The sequence below is a fragment of the Elgaria multicarinata genome, chromosome 11, assembly GCF_023053635.1.
Source record: "Elgaria multicarinata webbii isolate HBS135686 ecotype San Diego chromosome 11, rElgMul1.1.pri, whole genome shotgun sequence".
Classification (NCBI taxonomy): domain Eukaryota; kingdom Metazoa; phylum Chordata; class Lepidosauria; order Squamata; family Anguidae; genus Elgaria; species Elgaria multicarinata.
The window spans coordinates 35,410,130-35,430,722 of NC_086181.1; the positions used below are offsets into that span (position 1 = coordinate 35,410,130).

Consider the following 20,593-nt stretch of genomic DNA (forward strand, 5'->3'; position numbering starts at 1 on the left):
CAGCTGCTGTGAAAATGCACACACACACACATACACAAGTCAGGGAGATTTTTTATCATTTGAAATGGGAGGGGACATTTTGGATGAATTTGATGGTGATGTTCAGTCTTCAAATAGGATGCATCATTTATATGACACAGCCACTGAGTCGCAGCCACTGTGTGTCTTTCTCCCTAAGCTTTTCCTTTCAAGTGAGGTCACAATGGCCCTGCCACCATGTGACCTCACTTTGGTGTCAAGCCAGGGGCGGATGGTGATTGCTGATTGGTTACTGAAAGCTAGGCAGAAGCAAGGGGGTGGGCCTAGCAAGCTGCATGTCTGCCAAAAAGTCTGTGTTGCCTTCTGCAATTGGGATTATCCACCCAATTGATTATCCACCAGTGACTCACGCAAAGATCCAATGCTGTATGATTCTATAAAATACTACATATGCTAAATGAATATATCTGTAATCTAATTCATCATATTTACTTGAATGCCTGAATATGGCTTATATCTCCAAATAACAACAACATATATAATGCCAAAGAATATTCTAAATTTAATCTTACTCAGAAGTAAATGCAGCTGGGCTATCAGGCCAGGTGTAATCTCTTGGCCTTCTTACAGGGATATCACTTAAATGATAAAGAATGGCTAATATTCTCAACAGACATATATAGAAACACAACTGCTACTGCCAAACAAATAGACCCACAAACAAATAAGAAATATTAAAAACACAGTCCTAAAAACATGAAATAAGAACAACATCAAGAGCAAAATAGGTTGAAAAAGCAAACAGAAATAAAGTGCTTAAAATGGAATATAAAGAAAGAAGGATCAGTACTGCAATCTTCATTTAGATGTTTAGGAACAAATATCTTCAAACTATAGATATAATGTAATGTTGTCCAATATCCATTTATCTACCATATGATCCAAACATTTTAATTATTTTCATAGTGTCCAAAGTCACTAAGGCCTTAGCTAGACCTACTGTTTAGCCCGCAACAGAGGAGGGAAGATCTCGCGATGTGTTTATCATGAGATCCCTCCTTTGTTTACATGCGACATGTGACAACCTCAGAAGGAGAGGCGTCGTGCCCGCCATTTTTAAAATAATTAAAGGGGCAGCAGTGCATGAACGCTTGTGCACTAAAGGTTAGTGGTTTCTTTTAATTTAAAGTACTTTTCCTGCTCCCCCCACCCTACCCCCAATGGGTGAGGAATCATGCAGAGCCGGGTCAACCCACGGCTCCCAGCTACAGGTTCCACAGCCTTGGGCTGAGCCCGGGACCGCAGAAAAACCAGGGCCAAAGGGGAGGGCGAGATCCCAGGGCAAGGGAGGGATCATCCCTCCCTGATCCCGGCATCCCCCGTGCATCATGTGGATGCACAGGGATGATTCCGGGGATCACCCTGGGATAAAGCCCCATCTAGCTATGGCCTAGGAGAACTATCCTATGGCCCCTGGGCAAGCAAGGATGGTTCAGTTTCTCCCCTCCAAAATCAGAGACAGCACTCTGACTCTGGAAGGGGAGTTGGAGCCCCAACCCCCCTCTCCCAGCATATTGGGAAATCAAATAAACCCGGGGTGGGGCAGGGAGGAGACCAGACAGGCCAGGATATGGTTTATCTTAAAAAGTGATATAAAGCTCAAAAAGTGCGGGAGATGTTCTGGGGGTTGACAGCATCCTGTAAAGCACCTGCAAACATCTGTGAGTGATCAACCATGAGCTCCTGTAGCCCTCCTTCCCTCCAACTCTGAAGCATCCTTGCTTGAGGGGCTGAAAATCCTGTTGAGGAGGAGGAGGAGGAGAAGAAGACGAAGTGGCAAAATCACCCCCACTACTCCTCTTTGCTTCAGCCCAGCAGAACATTGGAATCTCAGCAGCCTCTGAATGAGCAATCCTATGGATTGCATCCTAAAATGTTTAACCATGGAGACCATGGTTCTTCAACTCTTCAGTCCACAAATTCTAGTTTGCACTGCTCTTGTAGTCATGGTGATATCAATCTCTCAACAAACCCCCCTTTTAGTTTTAAGATGTTGTGACAATGGCTTACCATGTTCATACACTCAGCCTCCAAAATGCCAGGAAAGTGTAGCTGTCAAAAGCCACACAACTTAATTAGATGCATTGTATTGAGGTAAATGTATAACGTACAGTGTCCCGTGCTATGATCAGTTCTAGCTGCACCAATCAATCCCTTGGTGATGGATGGCTGTCAGTGGCAGAATGGTGGACCTAAGACCGAGATTATGGAGCATTTCTACATGAGGCTTTTTATTGCATGCTCATGATTGGTCACTCATGGCTGTTTGTGGGTCCTTTACATGATGTCATCAACCTGCAGAGTGTCTCCCATGCTTTTTGAGCTTTTTTTCTTTTTAAAACCAGTCATGGGACAGGGGGAGAGAATGGGTTAGATATTCATGGGTTAGAATCAGGAGACATGAATTGATTCAAGTGTCATGGCTGCCCTTTATTTTGCGTCTTGCAAGCCAGAGAAGAGAAGTACGGAGAAACATGATGCTTATTCATTAAAGCAGGGACAGGCAGCCTGGTTCTCCTCCAGTCATCCTGCAGAGGGCCATGTTTCAAATCAACTGCCTTGAATATACAGCATCTTCGAGGTGTTTTGGTCTATAATACTCATAAGCCCCAAAGAGCATGGAATTGCTGAAACATCTCATAAGCACCAAACTAAAACGGTGAAAAATGGGCAACTGAGAGAAACTGAAACAGACAGATTCTTCCATCCATATAAATGGATATATATATTGAGGGAATTGCTTATTAGCTGCCCCCTTGGGTAGCACTAGCTTGCACAGAATTGCCTCAAGAGGTAGGCCTGGACCTGATAAGATATCATTTTCAGGCTGCTTTTGAGAGAGACCACACTGAACTCTGTGGGGCATCTTTAGAAGGTGTCCAAAGGGACATGTTACCTGGGCCTTAGCTAGATGGGGCTTTAGAATCATAGAATCATAGAATCATAGAATAGCAGAGTTGGAAGGGGCTTACAAGCCCATCGAGTCCAACACCCTGCTCAATGCAGGAATCCACCCTAAAGCATCCCCGACAGATGCTTGTCCAGCTGCCTCTTGAAGGCCTCTAGTGTCCACCTGTCTCTTGAAGGCCTCTACCTCCCTAGGTAACTGATTCCATTGTCGCACTGCTCTAACAGTCAGGAAGTTTTTCCTGATGTCCAGCTGGAATCTGGCTTCCTTTAACTTGAGCCCGTTATTCCGTGTCCTGCACTCTGGGAGGATCGAGAAGAGATCCTGGCCCTCCTCTGTGTGACAACCTTTTAAGTATTTGAAGAGTGCTCTCATGTCTCCCCTCAATTTCCTCTTCTCCAGGCTAAACATGCCCAGTTCTTTCAGTCTCTCTTCATAGGGCTTTGTTTCCAGACCCCTGATCATCCCGGTTGCCCTCCTCCATATCCTGGGGCGAACCCTGGGATCGTCCCTGTGTGTCCACATGATGCACAGGGATCCCAGGATCAGGGAGGGATCATCCCTTCTTTGCCCCAGGATCTCGCCTTCCACTTTGGCCCTGGTTTTTCCAGTCTCGGGCTGGGAGCCGCTCATGGGGTGCAGAGCTCCTCAGGGTAGGGTGGGGGGAGTGGGAATTTAATTTTTTTTTTAAAAAAAAAAGTCTTACCTTTAGCACATGAGCGTTCATGTGCTCCTTCCTCTTTAAAAAAAAATGGCGGACGCGATGCCTCTCCTTGTGAGGTCATCACGCGCCGTGTGTAAATGGAGGAGGGATCTCGCATTAAACACAATGCAAGATCTTCCCTCCTCTGTCGTGGGATAAAAGGTAGGTCTAGCTAAGGGTGACTAACTCAGGGTCAGAGGCCATAGCTCAGTTGTACAGAAATGCATTGAATGATCCAGGTTCAACTGCTAGCATCTCCAGTAAAAAAGACCTGAGAGTAGGACCGGGCATCTGACATTTTCTTCCTTCTCACTGTTCCTATGCTATTCCATATCTCATCCAAAAGCCAGACCAAAATCCCCTTGAGGATTCTTTACTCCAATATAGTTTTGCCTACAATTGTAGTATCCCAAGATGGAACAGGGCACACTTTGGAATGGGAACTGAACAACAAGTGCGGAGACTCCAGGACTTTGACAAAACAGAGAATTTGCCCTTTAATAATTAAAATTACTGTCATTACATTAATTGGGGCAGCCCCATGGGTAATCAGAGGCCTACATGTGCAAAAGCAGGACCAAGAACAAAACATTTCCACTGTGAAATGCTACATTCGGTTTATAAGGACTCCTGTCGAATCTCCAATCTGGGTGGCTGATTTGATGCAGGGACAGATCTGCCCATTCAAGGTTTTCAGTAGTTTCTTCCAAGACCAAATACTCTTGGTGGTATGTGATCATGAAGTGGTCCATTAGCAGTATGGTCCAACATTTCTTAGCACTCTGTCTGATTTTGCTGCCTTTAGTGCTGCAGTGTTTTTCCAGCAGGAGTTCAAACTCCTCCAGATTTGGCTGGAGGATTAGAGTCCAAATGAATTCAAATAGTCCTTCAGCTGAGATGATCATTGGTGAATTTTTATCCATGACACTTGCTAACATTGGTCCACTGGAGTTTTCGGTACACCCAGATTCTTCTGCACTGAATGCTTAGTAAGTTTCTCTCTCTCTTTCTCTCCATCTCTCTCTCTCTCCTCCTCTCTCTGCCTCTTTTTAAAAGATTTGTATTGGGTGCAATGACCATTCTAAGCTGCATAAAATAAATTATTCTTTTTAAGCATAAGGTTTTTTTAAAAAAACTTTCCCATTGTGTTCAAGGCCTTGCTAGCATACATTAATATTAACTTGCCACCTAGAACAAACAGAGCCATCAGCAGGTCAAGATGAGATCTGAAGGCCCCTGAAGGGCTCATCAATTGCTGGAAGTGCAATTTGGAGGTGTTCAAAAATGTTACTTCCCCATTCTGTGGGTGCAGCATTGGGTTCCTGTTGATTTTTATGTGGAGAGATAGAAGGGCACAGACTTAGATATAATGTCACCATTGACAGAGGCCTTCGCTAGACCTAAGGATTATCCCAGGCAAATGGAGGGGTCGTTCCTGCCTGCTCCCGGGATCCCCTGTGTGTCATTTGGATGCACAGGGATGATCCTGGGACAATCCTGGGATATAGGCCTTGTCTAGCCATGGCCAGTATTCCTATTTTAAATGATCATGATGCCAATCATTTTTCAAAAGTTTGGAATGGTTAAATAAGAAAAGAAAAATCAACTTCAATATATGCAAACCATCTAAACCATCTGTGAACCGCCCAGAGAGCTCCGGCTATTGGGCGGTATAGAAATGTAATAAATAAATAAATAAACATCATTTTTCTTTTTATTGTAAAAAAATATCACATTGCTTTTATGAATATGGAAATTAATTAGAGAGAGAGAAAGGAAATTTATAAAAGAAAAAGAGAGAGCCATACACTATGCTTTAGAAACCCCATTCTTCAAATTAATTGTTGTTTCTGAATCATATAGGGCTCATCTACACCAAGCAGGATATTCCACTATGAAAGTGGTATGTAAAAGGCAGGAGCCACACTATTACTTTATAGAGGTATTGAACTGCACTGACAACTGTTGGGGCCCATTGACACATACCATATACCGCTTTCATACCGCTATATCCTGCTTGGTGTGGCTCCTGCCTTTTAAATACCCCTTTCATAGTGGAATATCCTGCTTGGTGTAGATGAGCCCATAGAGAGCACCTATCACTGCCAATCACAAGGCATTGTTGGGCTTTTCTGTCTGTCCTTCCTTAATGGATTTTCTTTTTCTGGTGGGGAATAAGATGGAAGAAGTGGTGGCAAAAGATGGAAGGGGTACAAGTTGAAGATGACATCATTTAGACTCCTCTTAAAATTCTGAGAATGCAGCAATACCATTGCAAACAAAAGCTTCATATGGAAGCACACTTACTCCCAATCCCTTTAATAATCATTATGTTCGACATGCATAGGATTGTACTGTAAAAATCAAAACAGTGATGACTAGTAGTTTGCAGCCCCCTCTAGTTTCCCCTGCTCTTCTCCATCTTGACTGAAGCCTTTAGTTTTGGCCAGGTCTACAACAAGCAGGATATCACACTTTGAAAATGTTTTGAAAACTGTATATGCTAGGGCGACCATATGAAAAGGAGGACAGGGCTCCTGTATCTTTAACAGTTGCATAGAAAAGGGAATTTCAGCAGGTGTCATTTGCATATATGGAGAACCTGGTGAAATTCCCTCTTCATCACCACAGTTAAAGGTGCAGGAGCTATACTAGAGTGACTAGATTTAAAAGAGGGCAGGGCACCTGCAGCTTTAACTGTTGTGATGAAGAGGAAATTTCCCCAGGTTCCCCATATATACAAATGACACCTGCTGAAATTCCTTTTTCAATACAACTGTTAAAGATACAGGAGCCCTGTCCTCCTTTTCATATGGTCACCTTAGTATATGCAGTGTGTCCTGGGCCCCAACAGTTGTCACGACTGTTATAAACCGTTTTAAAGCAGTAGTGTAGATCCTGCCAAGGTCTCCTTCTTTCAGCTATTCAGCAGGTTCTGATGTCGTTCATGTAACCCAGATTCAGATCTGAACACTTCGTAGGGTGACCATATGAAAAGGAGGACAGGGCTCCTGTATCTTTAACAGTTGCATAGAAAAGGGAATTTCAGCAGTTGTCATTTGTATATATGGAGAACCTGGTGAAATTTCCTCTTCATCACAACAGTTAAAGGTGGAGGAGCTATACTAGAGTGACCAGATACAAAAGAGGGCAGGGCACCTGCACCTTTAACTGTTGTGATGAAGAGGGAATTTCACCAGATTCTCCATATATACAAATGAGACCTTCAGAAATTCCCTTTTCAATACAACCGTTAAAGATACAGGAGCCCTGTCCTCCTTTTCATATGGTCACCCTAACACTTGGACTATTCAATTTTACTTGGTTGACCATATGGAAAGGAGGACAGGGCTCCTGTATCTTTAACAGTTGCATAGAAAAGGGAATTTCAGCAGGGGTCATTTGTATATATGGAGAACCTGGTGAAATTCCCTCTTCATCACAACAGTTAAAGGTGGAGGAGCTATCCTAGAGTGACCAGATTTAAAAGAGGGCAGGGCACCTGCAGCTTTAACTGGTGTGATGAAGAGGAAATTTCACCAGGTTCTCCATATATACAAATGACATCTGCTGAAATTCCCTTTTCAATACAACTGCTAAAGAAACCGGAGCCCTGTCCTTTTCATATGGTCCCCCTAATTTTACCCTCTCTTCAAAGTGACAAAAATAACAGAGATCACCTCTAGAATTAAAGGTGGCTCCCTCTACAGGGATTACTGGTCATTATCTTGTGTTCCTTCCCATGGCCACTGTGTTCACAGGGGTTGGAAAAATGTTGGGAGGAAAAGGGAGTTGGAAATAGATGATTCTCCCATGGTTCACCAATTGAATAGGAAGAATGTGGGAGGTTGGAGGAGTGAGATGAGTTGCATTGAAATATTGGTCCTATAGCTCTTACCATGTATTTCTTTGTATATCATGTTAAACCTGGAAAGTTCCGAGTGGCACGATATTTCCACAACACACCAGTAAACTGAGTTAGGAAAGGAGATAATGTCTTAAGAATACTTACAGGCGATTCCTATAAATGTTTACTCTGAAATATGCCTGATTATGTTCAATGGGGCATATTTGGGGGTAAGTGGGTACGGGCTTGCTGCTTTAGTGAGCGTCCAAGCTGAAGAGGGATTTTGTTTGGGTTTTACCACATGAAGACCCAATTCTATAGATAAGGGTTTACAATGTTTTGCACCCCATGGGCACATTTGGAAACAATCTTAAAAATGGCTCCACAGGGCAGGGGTATGGATAGTGACAAAGGTCAAGTATCTTGGCCAGAAGCATTCATGGGAAATAAAGATGGAAGCTGCTAGAGGATCCCACTTTTTTTGAAGCAACTCTAGCTGCCAGTAAGAAAATATGAAACTATTTTGAAATAAAAACTGGGAGGAGGAGGAGGAGGAGGAGAAGGAGGAGGAGAAGGATGTCTTTGTGCGCACCACAGAAAGTGTCTGCAGGCAGGTTTGTTTTACTCTGTACAGCACCATGTACATTAATGGTGCTATATAAATAAATAATAAAATAATAATAAGGTTGGTGTCCAGGTATACTATATTGCCTGTGCCTGCTATGAACAGAGCTCAACCCTGGATCTCATGTTGTCATAAGAGACAATCCACCAGTCCTTAGTATGTCAATGCTTTGTCTATAGTTTTGATGGAAACATCATATTTAGTTATATGTCCGTCTTGATTTAACACTGCTTGATTTAACACTGTATGGCCATCTCATTGCAGCATGATCCCTAAAAACTACCAGTATGTCCTGGCCTTCCTTTTTGCTGTTCACGAGATTAACAAGAATGCTGGATTGTTATCCAATATCACACTAGGATCCGCAGTTTATGACAATGCATTTAATTCAAGGCGAAGCTCTTGGGCCACTCTGGATTTTCTCTTTCCAGGGCAAGGGAGTCACACCAATTATCACTGTGTTGAGAAAAAGAAAGTAATGGCTCTCATTGGAGGGCTCACCTCCCAAAACTCCATCCAGATGGCCAACATCTTGAATGCATACAAGCAACCACAGGTATGTCTTTAGAATTAACCTGTTAAAATTGGTAAGGAAAAAAGTCTTTGCTCACCTGACTAAACTGTTTTTTGGCTGCACTGTCACTAGGTACCTATAATGATTGCTGGATTAAGAATCCACATATTGGGCTGATTCAGAGGACACTTTGGGTTTTGTGGTTAATGTAACCATGGCTAGCTGTGATTACGCTTACCACATGCAAAACGGGTGGAGAGGACACCATTAACCCTTCTGCGGTTAAATTTTCCTTAACTATAAAAGGGTTAATGCAGCAAGTCCTCCAGCGGGCAGAAATCATAAAGCCCGAAGTATAGAGTGGCCAAAATTGTGGGCTTCATGCCCGTCGGAGGTGCGTGGCTGTGCTGGTGTGGAGGAAGTGTTTTTTTTTAAAAAGTGGCTGGGCTGGGTGGAGTTTTTTTTTTTTTAAACTACTCACTCCTGCGTTGGAGCACTCCTGCGCTGCTGTCTCTCCCAAAAATCCATTCAAAATGGTGGCCACAACAGGCATGGAGCCCACAATACAGAGCAGCTGGCGGCAATTTTGGCTGCTCTACACTTCAGGCTCTATGATTTTGGCCTGTTAACCACATACACATGTCAGACGACACTTTTAGCCATGGTTAATGCCACTAGCCACATTGCAGAACGTGATTAGTGAGCCTAACCACAATGTGGTTAATGGGCCAAAACGTGTGTCAGACAACACACTAAACCATGGCTAAGGATTCCCTCAACCACTTTGTGGTTAAGCAATATGGTTTAGCGTGCCATGTGAACCGGGCCAATCAAGTTTGGGGTTGCTGCATGACAGGGCTGTAAACTGTGATAATTGTATTTTCTTCTTAGAATCTACTCCCAACCTGAGTACTGATAATACCAGCTGAATTTACTAGGAAATATTATATTGGACTGTTAGGTGCCAAAATGTAAGATAATATTGAAAGAGATGAAAATGTTGAGCTTGGTAGATGTTTGGATGGAGTCATTTCTGGGAAAGAACAATGAAATAATTTCTCAGTCCTGAAGGTACCATATTTTTCTCTCATTAGCTCAGCTATGGCTCATCTGATCCAGTGCTGAGGGACAAAATTCAATTCCCGTCTTTCTATCGAATGACCCCAAATGAAGATCCTCAGTATGATGGGATTGTTGAGCTCCTCAAGCATTTTGGATGGAACTGGATTGGCCTCATGGTGTCAGATGATGACAGAGGAGAAACCTTCCTTCGGAAACTGAGACCAAGGCTTGAGCACAATAACATTTGCATTGCCTGGGCACAGATCGCCCTGCTTGTGACAACATTTTTACCAATGGAAATACTTCAAGAAAAACTGAGACCAATACAATCAACTATCAGCTTGACTGAAATCAATGTAATTCTTGTGTATGGGGACAGTCAGTCGTTGGAAGCTTTACGAATAGTTTTGTACTCCATGGAAATTGCTTACATGCGCCCAGCAGAGAGGGTGTGGATCACAACAGCTGAATGGGATTTCACAGCTTTAGTAACTGGGAGTAAATTCACTATTAAATCCTTCAATGGCACCTTATCATTCAGACTGCATACAAACGTGGTGCCAGGCTTTCAAGATTTTGTTGAGATGATCAATCCTTTCCAGACTACTTTCTTTTGGATCCATGAATTCTGGTCTAGTGCATTTATCTGTTCCTTCCCTATGTATAACCTCTACGTCCCAAAGAAGGGAAACTGCACAGGGATGGAGAGGCTGAGAAGCCTTCCTGGAACTGTGTTTGAAATGGGGATGTCTGGCCAGAGCTACAGCATCTACAATGCTGTCTATGCTATAGCACATGCTCTCCATGCAATGTATTCATCAAGAATCAAACAGAAAGCATGGAACCTCAGGAATATTCCGCCATGGCAGGTAGTTGTAGCTCCAGGAGTCAAGTCACAAAATATTATCAAATACTTTAGGAGGATTAACCAAAATTACAAGAAAAGGAAAGTCATGAATAAATCCACAGCATATTATAGAAAACCAAGTTAGCAAACTTATTTTCTGAGAACACAACAGAAAATGAAGTTCTCTCCTTGTGTCTTGTACAGGAACAGACAGGGAGCCACACCTCATCCATCACTTTATGTTCACCCCTGTTAAAGCCATCTTTAACTATACGTTAATTATACATTCTTTGAAATAGGACTTCCTTTAGCTCATCCTGAATTTACTGATGATGAATTACACTGGGTGACCCTGATTACTACTATTAGAAGAGAGGTAGAAAAATGATCTCCATCTACTCCTCAGCATCCCATAATAGTACAAACTAGGGCTGTGCACTCCCCCGCCCCCATTTGACTCAGAGGCTGATTTGGAGCTTCCTAGGTGGGCCTGATTTGACTCGGGGTACCTTGGTCATTTCAGATTCAGTTCAGAATCTGAAGCAGTAGTGACTCCTGTGGTTTCCCAGGTGCATGTGGCATGAGGCTGACACCCCCGTTGGACTCCCCTTCCTCCCAGCTGCTACCTCCCCACTCACCCGTCCACCAACCCACATGACTTACCTGAGGCCTCCATGCACGCTGGTGAGCCGCCCGGCCTCCTGTGCCATGAAGGCCTCCTCTCTGATTAGTGTTGCAAACTATGGCAGGCTGGAGAGGACGCTGGACATCTCACTAGCATGCATGGAGGCCTCAGGTAAGTCCTGTGATAGGTCAGGTGGGGGCAGTGGCCGAGAGGGGAGGGAGAGTGAGTGTCTATTTCCAGCTGCTGTAGTTTACAACACTTGGGCCACAGCTAGACCTAAGGTAGGGTGACCATATTTGGGAAACCAAAAAAGAGGACACCTAGTGTGTGTGTGGGGAAGCAGCTTTCTGAGTCCTGCAAAAAGTACGTTATTCCCCCGCCACCTTAAAGAACCCAATTGGAGTGGAGGAGGGGAAAGGATTTCATTCTGCACCACCACCATCCACTCCAATTGGGGCCTTTTCTATAATGTCCATGAATGACCCACTTTCCCCTTTAAGACCTCAATTGGAGCTCGGGGTGGGGGAATGATGTGCCTCAAGAAAGCATGTCATTCCCTCCTGCCATGCTAATGGCAGCCTTAAAGGGGAAGGTGTGTCATTCCAGGACATTATTGAAAATGATAGAAAATCCCCCCTGACACTATGGAAAGAACAAAAACCAGGACAAATCCGGGGAAATCCTGACAGTTGGTCACCCTACCTAAGGTTTATCCCTGGATCATTCAGGGGTCAAACCTGTTCATCTAGGTGACACACAGGGGATCCAGTGCTCAAGCAGGGGCGAACCCTGGATGATCCCAGGATAAACCTTAGGTCTAGCTGTGGCCTAAATCTACGGCACTCCCAGAGAGGAAGCTGAGTGGCTTGGGTGGAGACCTCAGGTAAGTGGGTGAGTGGGTGAGTGGGCTGAGGGCGGCGGTTATTCATTGGGCCAAAACTGCCTGAAGCAGTATGGCTGCTTTGGGTTGAGGTGGCCCAATCTGGTCCCAAACCTGATTCAGGCCGCAAAGATCATCTTCTTGGCTTGCCGCTCCGACCATGTTACTCCGCTTCTGAAATCTCTTCATTGGCTTCCAATTCACTTCAGAATCCAATATAAACTTCTCCTGTTAACCTTCAAAGTTTTTCACGGTCTAGCTCCTTCCTATCTCTCCTCTCTCATCTCACACTATTGCCCGCTCGTGCTCTTCGCTCCTCTGATGCCATGTTTCTCGCCTGCCCAAGGGTCTCTCCTTCCCTTGCTCGGCTTCGTCCATTTTCTTCTGCTGCCCCTTATGCCTGGAACGCTCTTCCAGAACATTTGAGAACTAAAAGTTCAACCGCAGCTTTTAAAGCTCAACTAAAAACTTTTCTTTTTCCTAAAGCTTTAGAACTTGATGTTGTGCAGACTTCTACTGTTACTTTCTACTGTTAGTTTTACCCTACCCTGTGCCTGCTTACCCTACCCTGTACCTGTTTGCATTCTCTTCCCCTCCTTATTGTTTTACTATGATTTTATTAGATTGTAAGCCTATGCGGCAGGGTCTTGCTATTTACTGTTTTACTCTGTACAGCACCATGTACACTGATGGTGCTATATAAATAAAAATAATAATAATAATACAAATCTCTGCCATAACCCTAGTACTAATCTCCACCATAACCTACCTAAATCATTGCTATTTTTGAAAGGAAATAATTTCTTCACAGTTGGGTCATGATGGATTTGTTTGCCCTTATTTAATCTTGACAAAGTATAGACAACATTTGTCCCATGCAGCGAATGTGGATCCTGCTTCCCTCGGCTGACCCCCCCCCCCCAATTGTATTTTGAAGCTGTTTTTACTCTTCTAGTGCTCCATAGTTACTACAGGGCACCAAAAGCACTTGACTTTTGTTGCTCTTTAGCTTCTCCAGATACTATTATTATTATTTATTTATTTATTTATTTATTTATTTATTTATTTATATAGCACCATCTATGTACATGGTGCTGTACAGAGTAAAACAGTAAATAGCAAGACCCTGCCGCATAGTAAAGCGATAAGGAGGGGAAGAGAATGCAAACAGGCACTGGGTAGGGTAAACAGGCACAGGGTAGGGTAAAACTAACAGTATAAAGTCCAAACAGCATCAAGTTTTAAAAGCTTTAGGAAAAAGAAAAGTTTTTAGCTGAGCTTTAAAAGCTGCGATTGAACTTGTGGATCTCAGATGTTCTGGAAGAGCGTTCCAGGCGTAAGGGGCAGCAGAAGAAAATGGACGAAGCCGAGCAAGGGAAGTAGAGACCCTTGGGCAGGCGAGAAACATGGCGTCAGAGGAGCGAAGAGCACGAGCGGGGCAATAGGGTGATATGAGAGAGGAGAGATAGGAAGGAGCTGTGAAAAGCTTTGTAGGTCAACAGGAGAAGTTTATATTGGATTCTGAAGTGAATTGGAAGCCATTCATTCATTCATTCATTCATATATGGCAGCACGTGAGGTGTTTGTGAGAAATGCAGTTGGTGATAAAAGTGGGGTGAAAATTTCCCTTGGAATTCCTGAAGATGCGCACTGCTGTTCTAGACAGAAAAACAATAGGAATGTTAAAATAAATGATGGAGACCAGCTAGCCTGTGGATTTACTGACATACACGACATTAACACTTTCATACCTGTAGCTGTGTAAGTCCGTTGCAGAAAAAAACCCATCTTCCTAAACTCAAATAGCTACTCACTAGCAACAACAGGCCACATCAAAACAAAATAAATCCAGATGCCAGCACTGTCCCCCTACCAACTCTGGAAACACTATTACAGGACCTAAGAATTTCACCCATAATATCAGAATTACATTGACTTGACGTCTTCTGTCAACGCTGACCTTCTGCATTCTTCATACAGTAAAGATGCTTATATCTATGCAAAATAATACATAGATACATATCTGACATAAAAAAGTTAATATTCAAAAACAAGTAGGAAAACATTGCAGCCTCAGAACACTGACCTTAAATAAACAGAAATTTGCACAGATGTCAGGGTTCCATTTCATGTTCTGGATGGTGATAAAAGATGTGTTTGTTCTATATTCTGTTAACTGGAACCAAGATACCACTTCTCTCTACAATTATCTTGTGTTTAGTAGCTTTCTGTCAGTAAAATCTAAAGAATGCAAACAGTACTGAGTGTATTTTAGGATCAGCAATTACCCACACAATAAAAATTGTTTATTCTTTCATTCATTTGTTTATTATTTCATTCATTTCAGTGAATGATTTACATAAATGATAAGAAGAAATGACTAAATATTTGGAAATTTATAGGATTCATCTGAAACTGGGGACTTATCTACACCAAGCAGGATATTGTGTTATGAAAGTGGTATATAAAAGGCAGGAGCCACACCAAGCTGGATATAGGGGTATGAAAGCGGTATATGGTATATGTCAATGGGCCCCAACAGTTGTCAATGCACTTCAATACTGCTATAAAGCAGTGGTGTGGCTCCTGCCTTTTATATACCAGTTTCATACCACTTTCATAGTGCAATATCCTGCATGGTGTAGATGAGACCATAGTCTCTGTATGTTACGTGTTTCTGATTTTGACCAAAATGAAACAACTAAAATAAATTCTGACATTAATGAGGCAGTTGCTAATATGTATTGAAACTCTGAATGTCACTGCTTTGCATAGAGATGACCTTAACCAGTCCTTCACAGTTTGACATCATTTTAAATAAATAAATAAATAAACCCCCTTTTCATTTTAGCTTCACTGGTTTCTGAGAAACATCCATTTTAACAATAGTGCTGGTGAAGAAATATTTTTCGATGGTAATGGGGACCTGGCAGGAGGATATGATCTCATCAACTTGGTGACCTTCCCCAATGAATCCTTCCAGAGAAGACAAGTTGGAAGCATGGACCCTCAGGCTCCTGCAGGGAAAGAGTTCATCATTAATGGAAGCACCATTGTGTGGAACCACAAATTTAATCAGGTGGGAATGGTCATGCTTGCTTTTTATGCACATACATTGGATATTGTTTTCAGGGTTGGTTGATATTGGTTTTAGCAGCATAACCTGGATAAGCCCAATATGATAGACATTAACTTTTCAGCTTCTCCATACTATTTCCACCCCAGTAGGGAGAGAAACCAAATTCACAATCAGGATCAAGATAGACAGAAAGGTTTGCTGCTTCTCTTGTTTGGCAAATTACAGTAGATGTAACTAGCATCTTAATGAGGTTTCAAGTGGTTAAAAAAAGTGTAATATCCTCCAGCACTTTATTTTTCACTCTGATAAATGAGACATCCATATGAACGAATGATCTCCATACTGGCAACTCATTCCAACATTTGGACCTTAGTGTTTGTTTTTGGCATATCTATCTATCTATCTATCTATCTATCTCGATCTATCTATCTCGATCTATCTATCAATCAATCAATCTATCATCTCTCTCTCTCTCTCTCTCTCTCTCTCTCTCTCTCTCTCTCTCTCTCTCTCTCCACACACACACACATGAGACATTGATCTGTCTAACCAACTTAGCTAATTACGACATTTCACAAACTTTACATTGGCCCTGTTCAGAAGACACCTTAAGCCATGGATTTAACCACAGTGAATAATGAAAAAAACAAAACATTATTCACAGTGGTTAAAGCCGTGGTTTAAGGTTTCTTCTGAACGAGGCCATTTTCATTCCATTTTGGCCTTAAACTCTGATTATCCCTTCATTTCCCATTATCCCTGACCATTGGCTGGGCTGGTGTGGCTGATGAGAGTTGTTGGCCCAAACATCTGAAGAAACCCACATTATGGAAGGCAGATCTTGGTGGTAGTGGGGATTGAGTCTATTTCATCCAGTCCTCACCACCAGCCCAAAGGAGAGTGCAGGGAAGCAACTGAGAACTAAATATCTTTGCTTTCACCCATTTGAGGAAATGGACAAGTAATGAGTGGCAAAATGGCAGCAAGACCCAACGTCATGACGGGGCTGAGATGAGCACAGGACACTTCTGATGCACTACTGGCTTTGCAATAAAACAAGTTGCTGATCTGATATTCTCCTGAGTTCTTCACATGTTCTCAGTGTGTTTTATTGAAAAAAAAAGTACTGTAGCTTAAATTCACAACAGTGAGAAAGAATTAGATCATTTCCATCCAAAACGTCCTTCATTAGATGCTGCCCACTTCCAATTGTGTCAAGAGCTGCCGCCCTGGACGGAGCATGTACATCCAGCAGGGGAAACAAGTGTGTTGCTATGATTGTCTTCAGTGCCCCCAAGGGAGGATTTCAATTCAGATGGGTAAGTGAATGATTCCAGAAGTTTCAAATTCAGGTATATTTTAAACCCTATCCATTTTCATATAAATGAATGCTTTTACCATGAACAGGAATAGGTAAAACAAATGCTAGCAGAACAATGCTTGTGCCTCTCCTTATAAATACTATGGTGGGACGTGGGAGAGGGCTTTTTCTGTTGTGGCCCCCTGACTGTGGAATGCCCTCCCCTTGGAGGCCCGACTGGTGCCAGCACTGATTTTATTCTGGCGCCAAGTAAAAACATGGCTTTTTAACAAAGCCTTTGCTGGTTAAATTCACCAAGTTTGCACATGGTTTTAACTGTTTTAATTGTTTTACTCTTTTTAAATTATATACTGGTTTTAACTTGATTCATGGTTTAATTTGTTTTTCGCTGTGTATATTTATTGTTTTATATTATATGATTTTATCTGTATGCTGCCCTGAGATTCTAGTGGTATAGGGCAGGATACAAATGTTATAAATAAATAAATAATAAATAAACCAACACTGATGCTGAAGAAATGTATGTGTTATATGGGCTCTGTTATACCCCAACCCTAGGGATCATTACCATATATATATATATATATATATATATATATATATATATACCTGTAAAATGCATGACATCACATGAGCAGGCATCACAAGCTCAAGTTAAAATATTCTTAGCTAATACAGGAAACATTTGCTAACTCTGAAACTACTTTGGCCGTAGCTAGACCTAAGGTTTATCCCAGGATCATCCCGGGTTCGTCCCTGCCTGAGTGCTGGATGCCCTGTGTGGCACTTAGATGAACAGGTTTGACCCCAGGACAATCCTGGGATAAACCTTAGGTCTAGCTACGGCCTTTGTCTTTGCTCATTTCTTTCAGATGCTGGCCACTGTGAGACATGCCCAGAAGATCAACATCCAAACAAGAACCAGGACAAATGCATTCCCAAAGGAATAACTTACCTAGCATTCGAGGAGCCCTTGGGAGCAGTTCTGATTTCCTTTGGACTTTTCCTGGCTATGATCACAGTGGTTGTGATGTGGATCTTCATTCAGCACCACAATACTCCCATAGTCAAAGCCAACAACTGGAGCATCACATGTTCCCTGCTCTCATCTCTGGTGCTCTGCTTTCTCTGCTCCTTCTTGTTTGTCGGTTGGCCTGGGAAGGTGACCTGCCTGCTGAGGCAAACCGTGTTTGGCATCATCTTCTCCATCGCTGTTGCTTGTGTGTTAGCAAAGACCATCACTGTGGTTTTGGCCTTCATGGCCACAAAGCCTGGAAACAGGATGAGAAAATGGGTTGGGAAGAGAGTGGCTGTATCAGTCATCATTCTCTCTTCCTTGATTCAAATTGGCATCTGTGCTGTGTGGCTGACGACTTCTCCCCCCTTCCCAGAGTTTGACATGCATTCCCAAGTTGACGCAATCATAGTTCAATGCAATGAAGGTTCTGTCCTCATGTTCTACATAATCCTAGGCTACATGGGCCTTTTGGCGATCATCAGCTTCACTGTGGCTTTCTTTGCCAGGAAGTTGCCCGCTGCGTTCAATGAAGCCAAGTTGATCACTTTCAGCATGTTGGTCTTCTGCAGTGTTTGGGTTTCCTTTGTGCCAACGTACCTGAGCACCAAAGGGAAATATATGTTGGCTGTGGAGGTCTTCTCCATCTTGGCTTCTAGTGCTGGCTTATTGGGGTGTATCTTCCTCCCTAAATGTTATGTTATTTTATTCAGGCCTGAGTTGAACACCAAAGATCAATTAGTAAGAAAAAAGATGTAGACCCAATATGGGGAAGAAGAAACCTCCTCCTCTGGGCATTCACTGAAAGATCACCCTGAGATAAAGCCCCATCTAGCTATGGCCTAAGAGAACCATCCTATGGTCCCTGGGCAAGCAAGGATGGCTCAGTTTCTCCCCTCCAAAATCAGAGACAGCACTCTGACTCTGGACGGGGAGTTGGGGCCCCAACCCCCCTCTCCCATCATATTGGAAAATCAAATAAACCTGGGGTGGGGCAGGGAGGAGACCAGACAGGCCAGGATATGGTTAATCTTAAAAAGTGATATAAAGCTCAAAAAGTGCGGGAGATGTTCTGGGGGTTGACAGCATCCTGTAAAGCACCTGCAAACATCTGTGAGTGATCAACCATGAGCTCCTGTAGCCTCCTTCCCTCCAACTCTGAAGTATCCTTGCTAGAGGGGCTGAAAATCCTGTTGAGGAGGAGGAGGAGGAGGAGAAGAAGACGAAGTGGCAAAATCACCCCCACTACTCCTCTTTGCTTCAGCCCAGCAGAGCATTGGAATCTCAGCAGCCGCTGACTGAGCAATCCTATGGATTGCATCCTAAAATGTTTAACCATGGAGACCATGGTTTTTCAAGACTGGATACAACTCTTCAGTCCACAAATTCTAGTTTGCACTGCTCTTGTAGTCATGGTGATATCAATCTCTCAACAAAACCCCCTTTTAGTTTTAAGATGTTGTGACAATGGCTTACTATGTCCATACACTCGGCCTCCGAAATGCCAGGAAATTGTAGCTGTCAAAGGCCACACAACTTAAATAGATGCATTGTATTGAGGTAAATGTATAATGTACAGTGTCCCGTGCTATGATCAGTTCTAGCTGCACCAATCCCTTGGTGATGGATGGCTGTCAGTGGCAGAATGGTGGACGTAAGACCGAGATTATGGAGCATTTCTACATGAGGCTTCTTATTGCATGCTCATGATTGATCACTCATGGCTGTTTGTGGGTCCTTTACATGATGTCATCAACCTGTAGGTCTAGCTAAGGCCCTGGTGTGCTGATATAATTGTTTGCCTAAGTGACTAGCTCAGGGTCAGAGGCCATAGCTCAGTTGTACAGAAATGCATTGAATGATACAGGTTCAACTGCTAGCATCTCCAGTAAAAAAGACCTGAGAGTAGGACCGGGCATCTGACATTTTCTTCCTTCTCACTGTTCCTATGCTATTCCATATCTCATCCAAAAGCCAGACCAAAATCCCCTTGAGGATTCTTTACTCCAATATAGTTTTGCCTACAATTGTAGTATCCCAAGATGGAACAGGGCACACTTTGGAATGGGAACTGAACAACAAGTGCGGAGACTCCAGGACTTTGACAAAACAGAGAATTTGCCCTTTAATGATTAAAATTACTGTCATTACATTAATTGGGGCAGCCCCATGGGTAATCAGGGGCCTACATGTGCAAAAGTAGTACCAAGAACAAAACATTTCCACTGTGAAATGCTACATTCGGTTTATAAGGACTCCTGTCGAATCTCCAATCTGGGTGGCTGATTTGATGCAGGGACAGATCTGCCCATTCAAGGTTTTCAGTAGTTTCTTCCAAGACCAAATACTCTTGGAGGTAAGTGATCATGAAGTGGTCCATTAGCAGTATGGTCCAACATTTCTCAGCACTCTGTCTGATTTTGCTGCCTTTAGTGCTGCAGTGTGCTTCCAGCAAGAGTTCAAACTCCTCCAGATGTGGCTGGAGGATAAGAGTCCAAATGAATTCATACAGTCCTTCAGCTGAGATGCTCATTGGTGAATTTTTATCCATGACACTTGCTAACATTGGTCCACTGGAGTTTTCGGTACACCCAGATTCTTCTGCACTGAATGCTTAGTAAGTTTCTCTCTCTCTTTCTCTCCATCTCTCTCTCTCTCTCCTCCTCCCTCTGCCTCTTTTTAAAAGATTTGTATTGCGTGCAATGACCATTCTAAGCTGCATAAAATAAATTATTCTTTTTAAGCATAAGGTTTTTTTTAAAAAAACTTTCCCATTGTGTTCTAGGCCTTGCTAGCATACATTAATATTAACTTGCCACCTAGAACAAACAGAGCCATCAGCAGGTCAAGATGAGATCTGAAGGCCCCTGAAGGGCTCATCAATTGCTGGAAGTGCAATTTGGAGGTGTTCAAAAATGTTACTTCCCCATTCTGTGGGTGCAGTATTGGGTTCCTGTAGATTTTTATTTTATTTTCCTGGTGGGGAATAAGATGGAAGAAGTGGTGGCAAAAGATGGAAGGGGTACAAGTTGAAGATGACATCATTTAGACTCCTCTTAAAATTCTGAGAATGCAGCAATACCATTGCACAACAAAAGCTTCATATGGAAGCACACTTACTCCCAATC

The 20,593-nt window shown here is 42.9% G+C and overlaps 1 protein-coding gene across 1 annotated transcript; it reads left to right on the forward strand.

The window, feature by feature from the left end:
- The first annotated feature begins 8,387 nt into the window (after positions 1-8,387).
- Positions 8,388-18,224, forward strand: LOC134405682 (vomeronasal type-2 receptor 26-like). The gene is made up of 4 exons (XM_063136927.1): positions 8,388-8,678; positions 9,731-10,196; positions 11,165-11,341; positions 17,323-18,224. The coding sequence occupies exons 1-4, from the start codon at positions 8,388-8,390 to the stop codon at positions 18,222-18,224; spliced, it is 1,836 nt and encodes a 611-aa protein (XP_062992997.1).
- Positions 18,225-20,593: the final 2,369 nt, after the last annotated feature.

Coding starts and splice junctions, on each gene's coding strand:
- LOC134405682 (XM_063136927.1), top strand. CDS start 8,388: ATGATCCCTAAAAACTACCAGTATGTCCTGGCCTTCCTTTTTGCTGTT. Junction 10,197..11,164: donor CACAGCTTTAGTAACTGGGA/GTAAATTCACTA, acceptor CCTTCCTCCCAG/CTGCTACCTCCCCACTCACC. Junction 11,342..17,322: donor AGCATGCATGGAGGCCTCAG/GTAAGTCCTGTG, acceptor CATTTCTTTCAG/ATGCTGGCCACTGTGAGACA.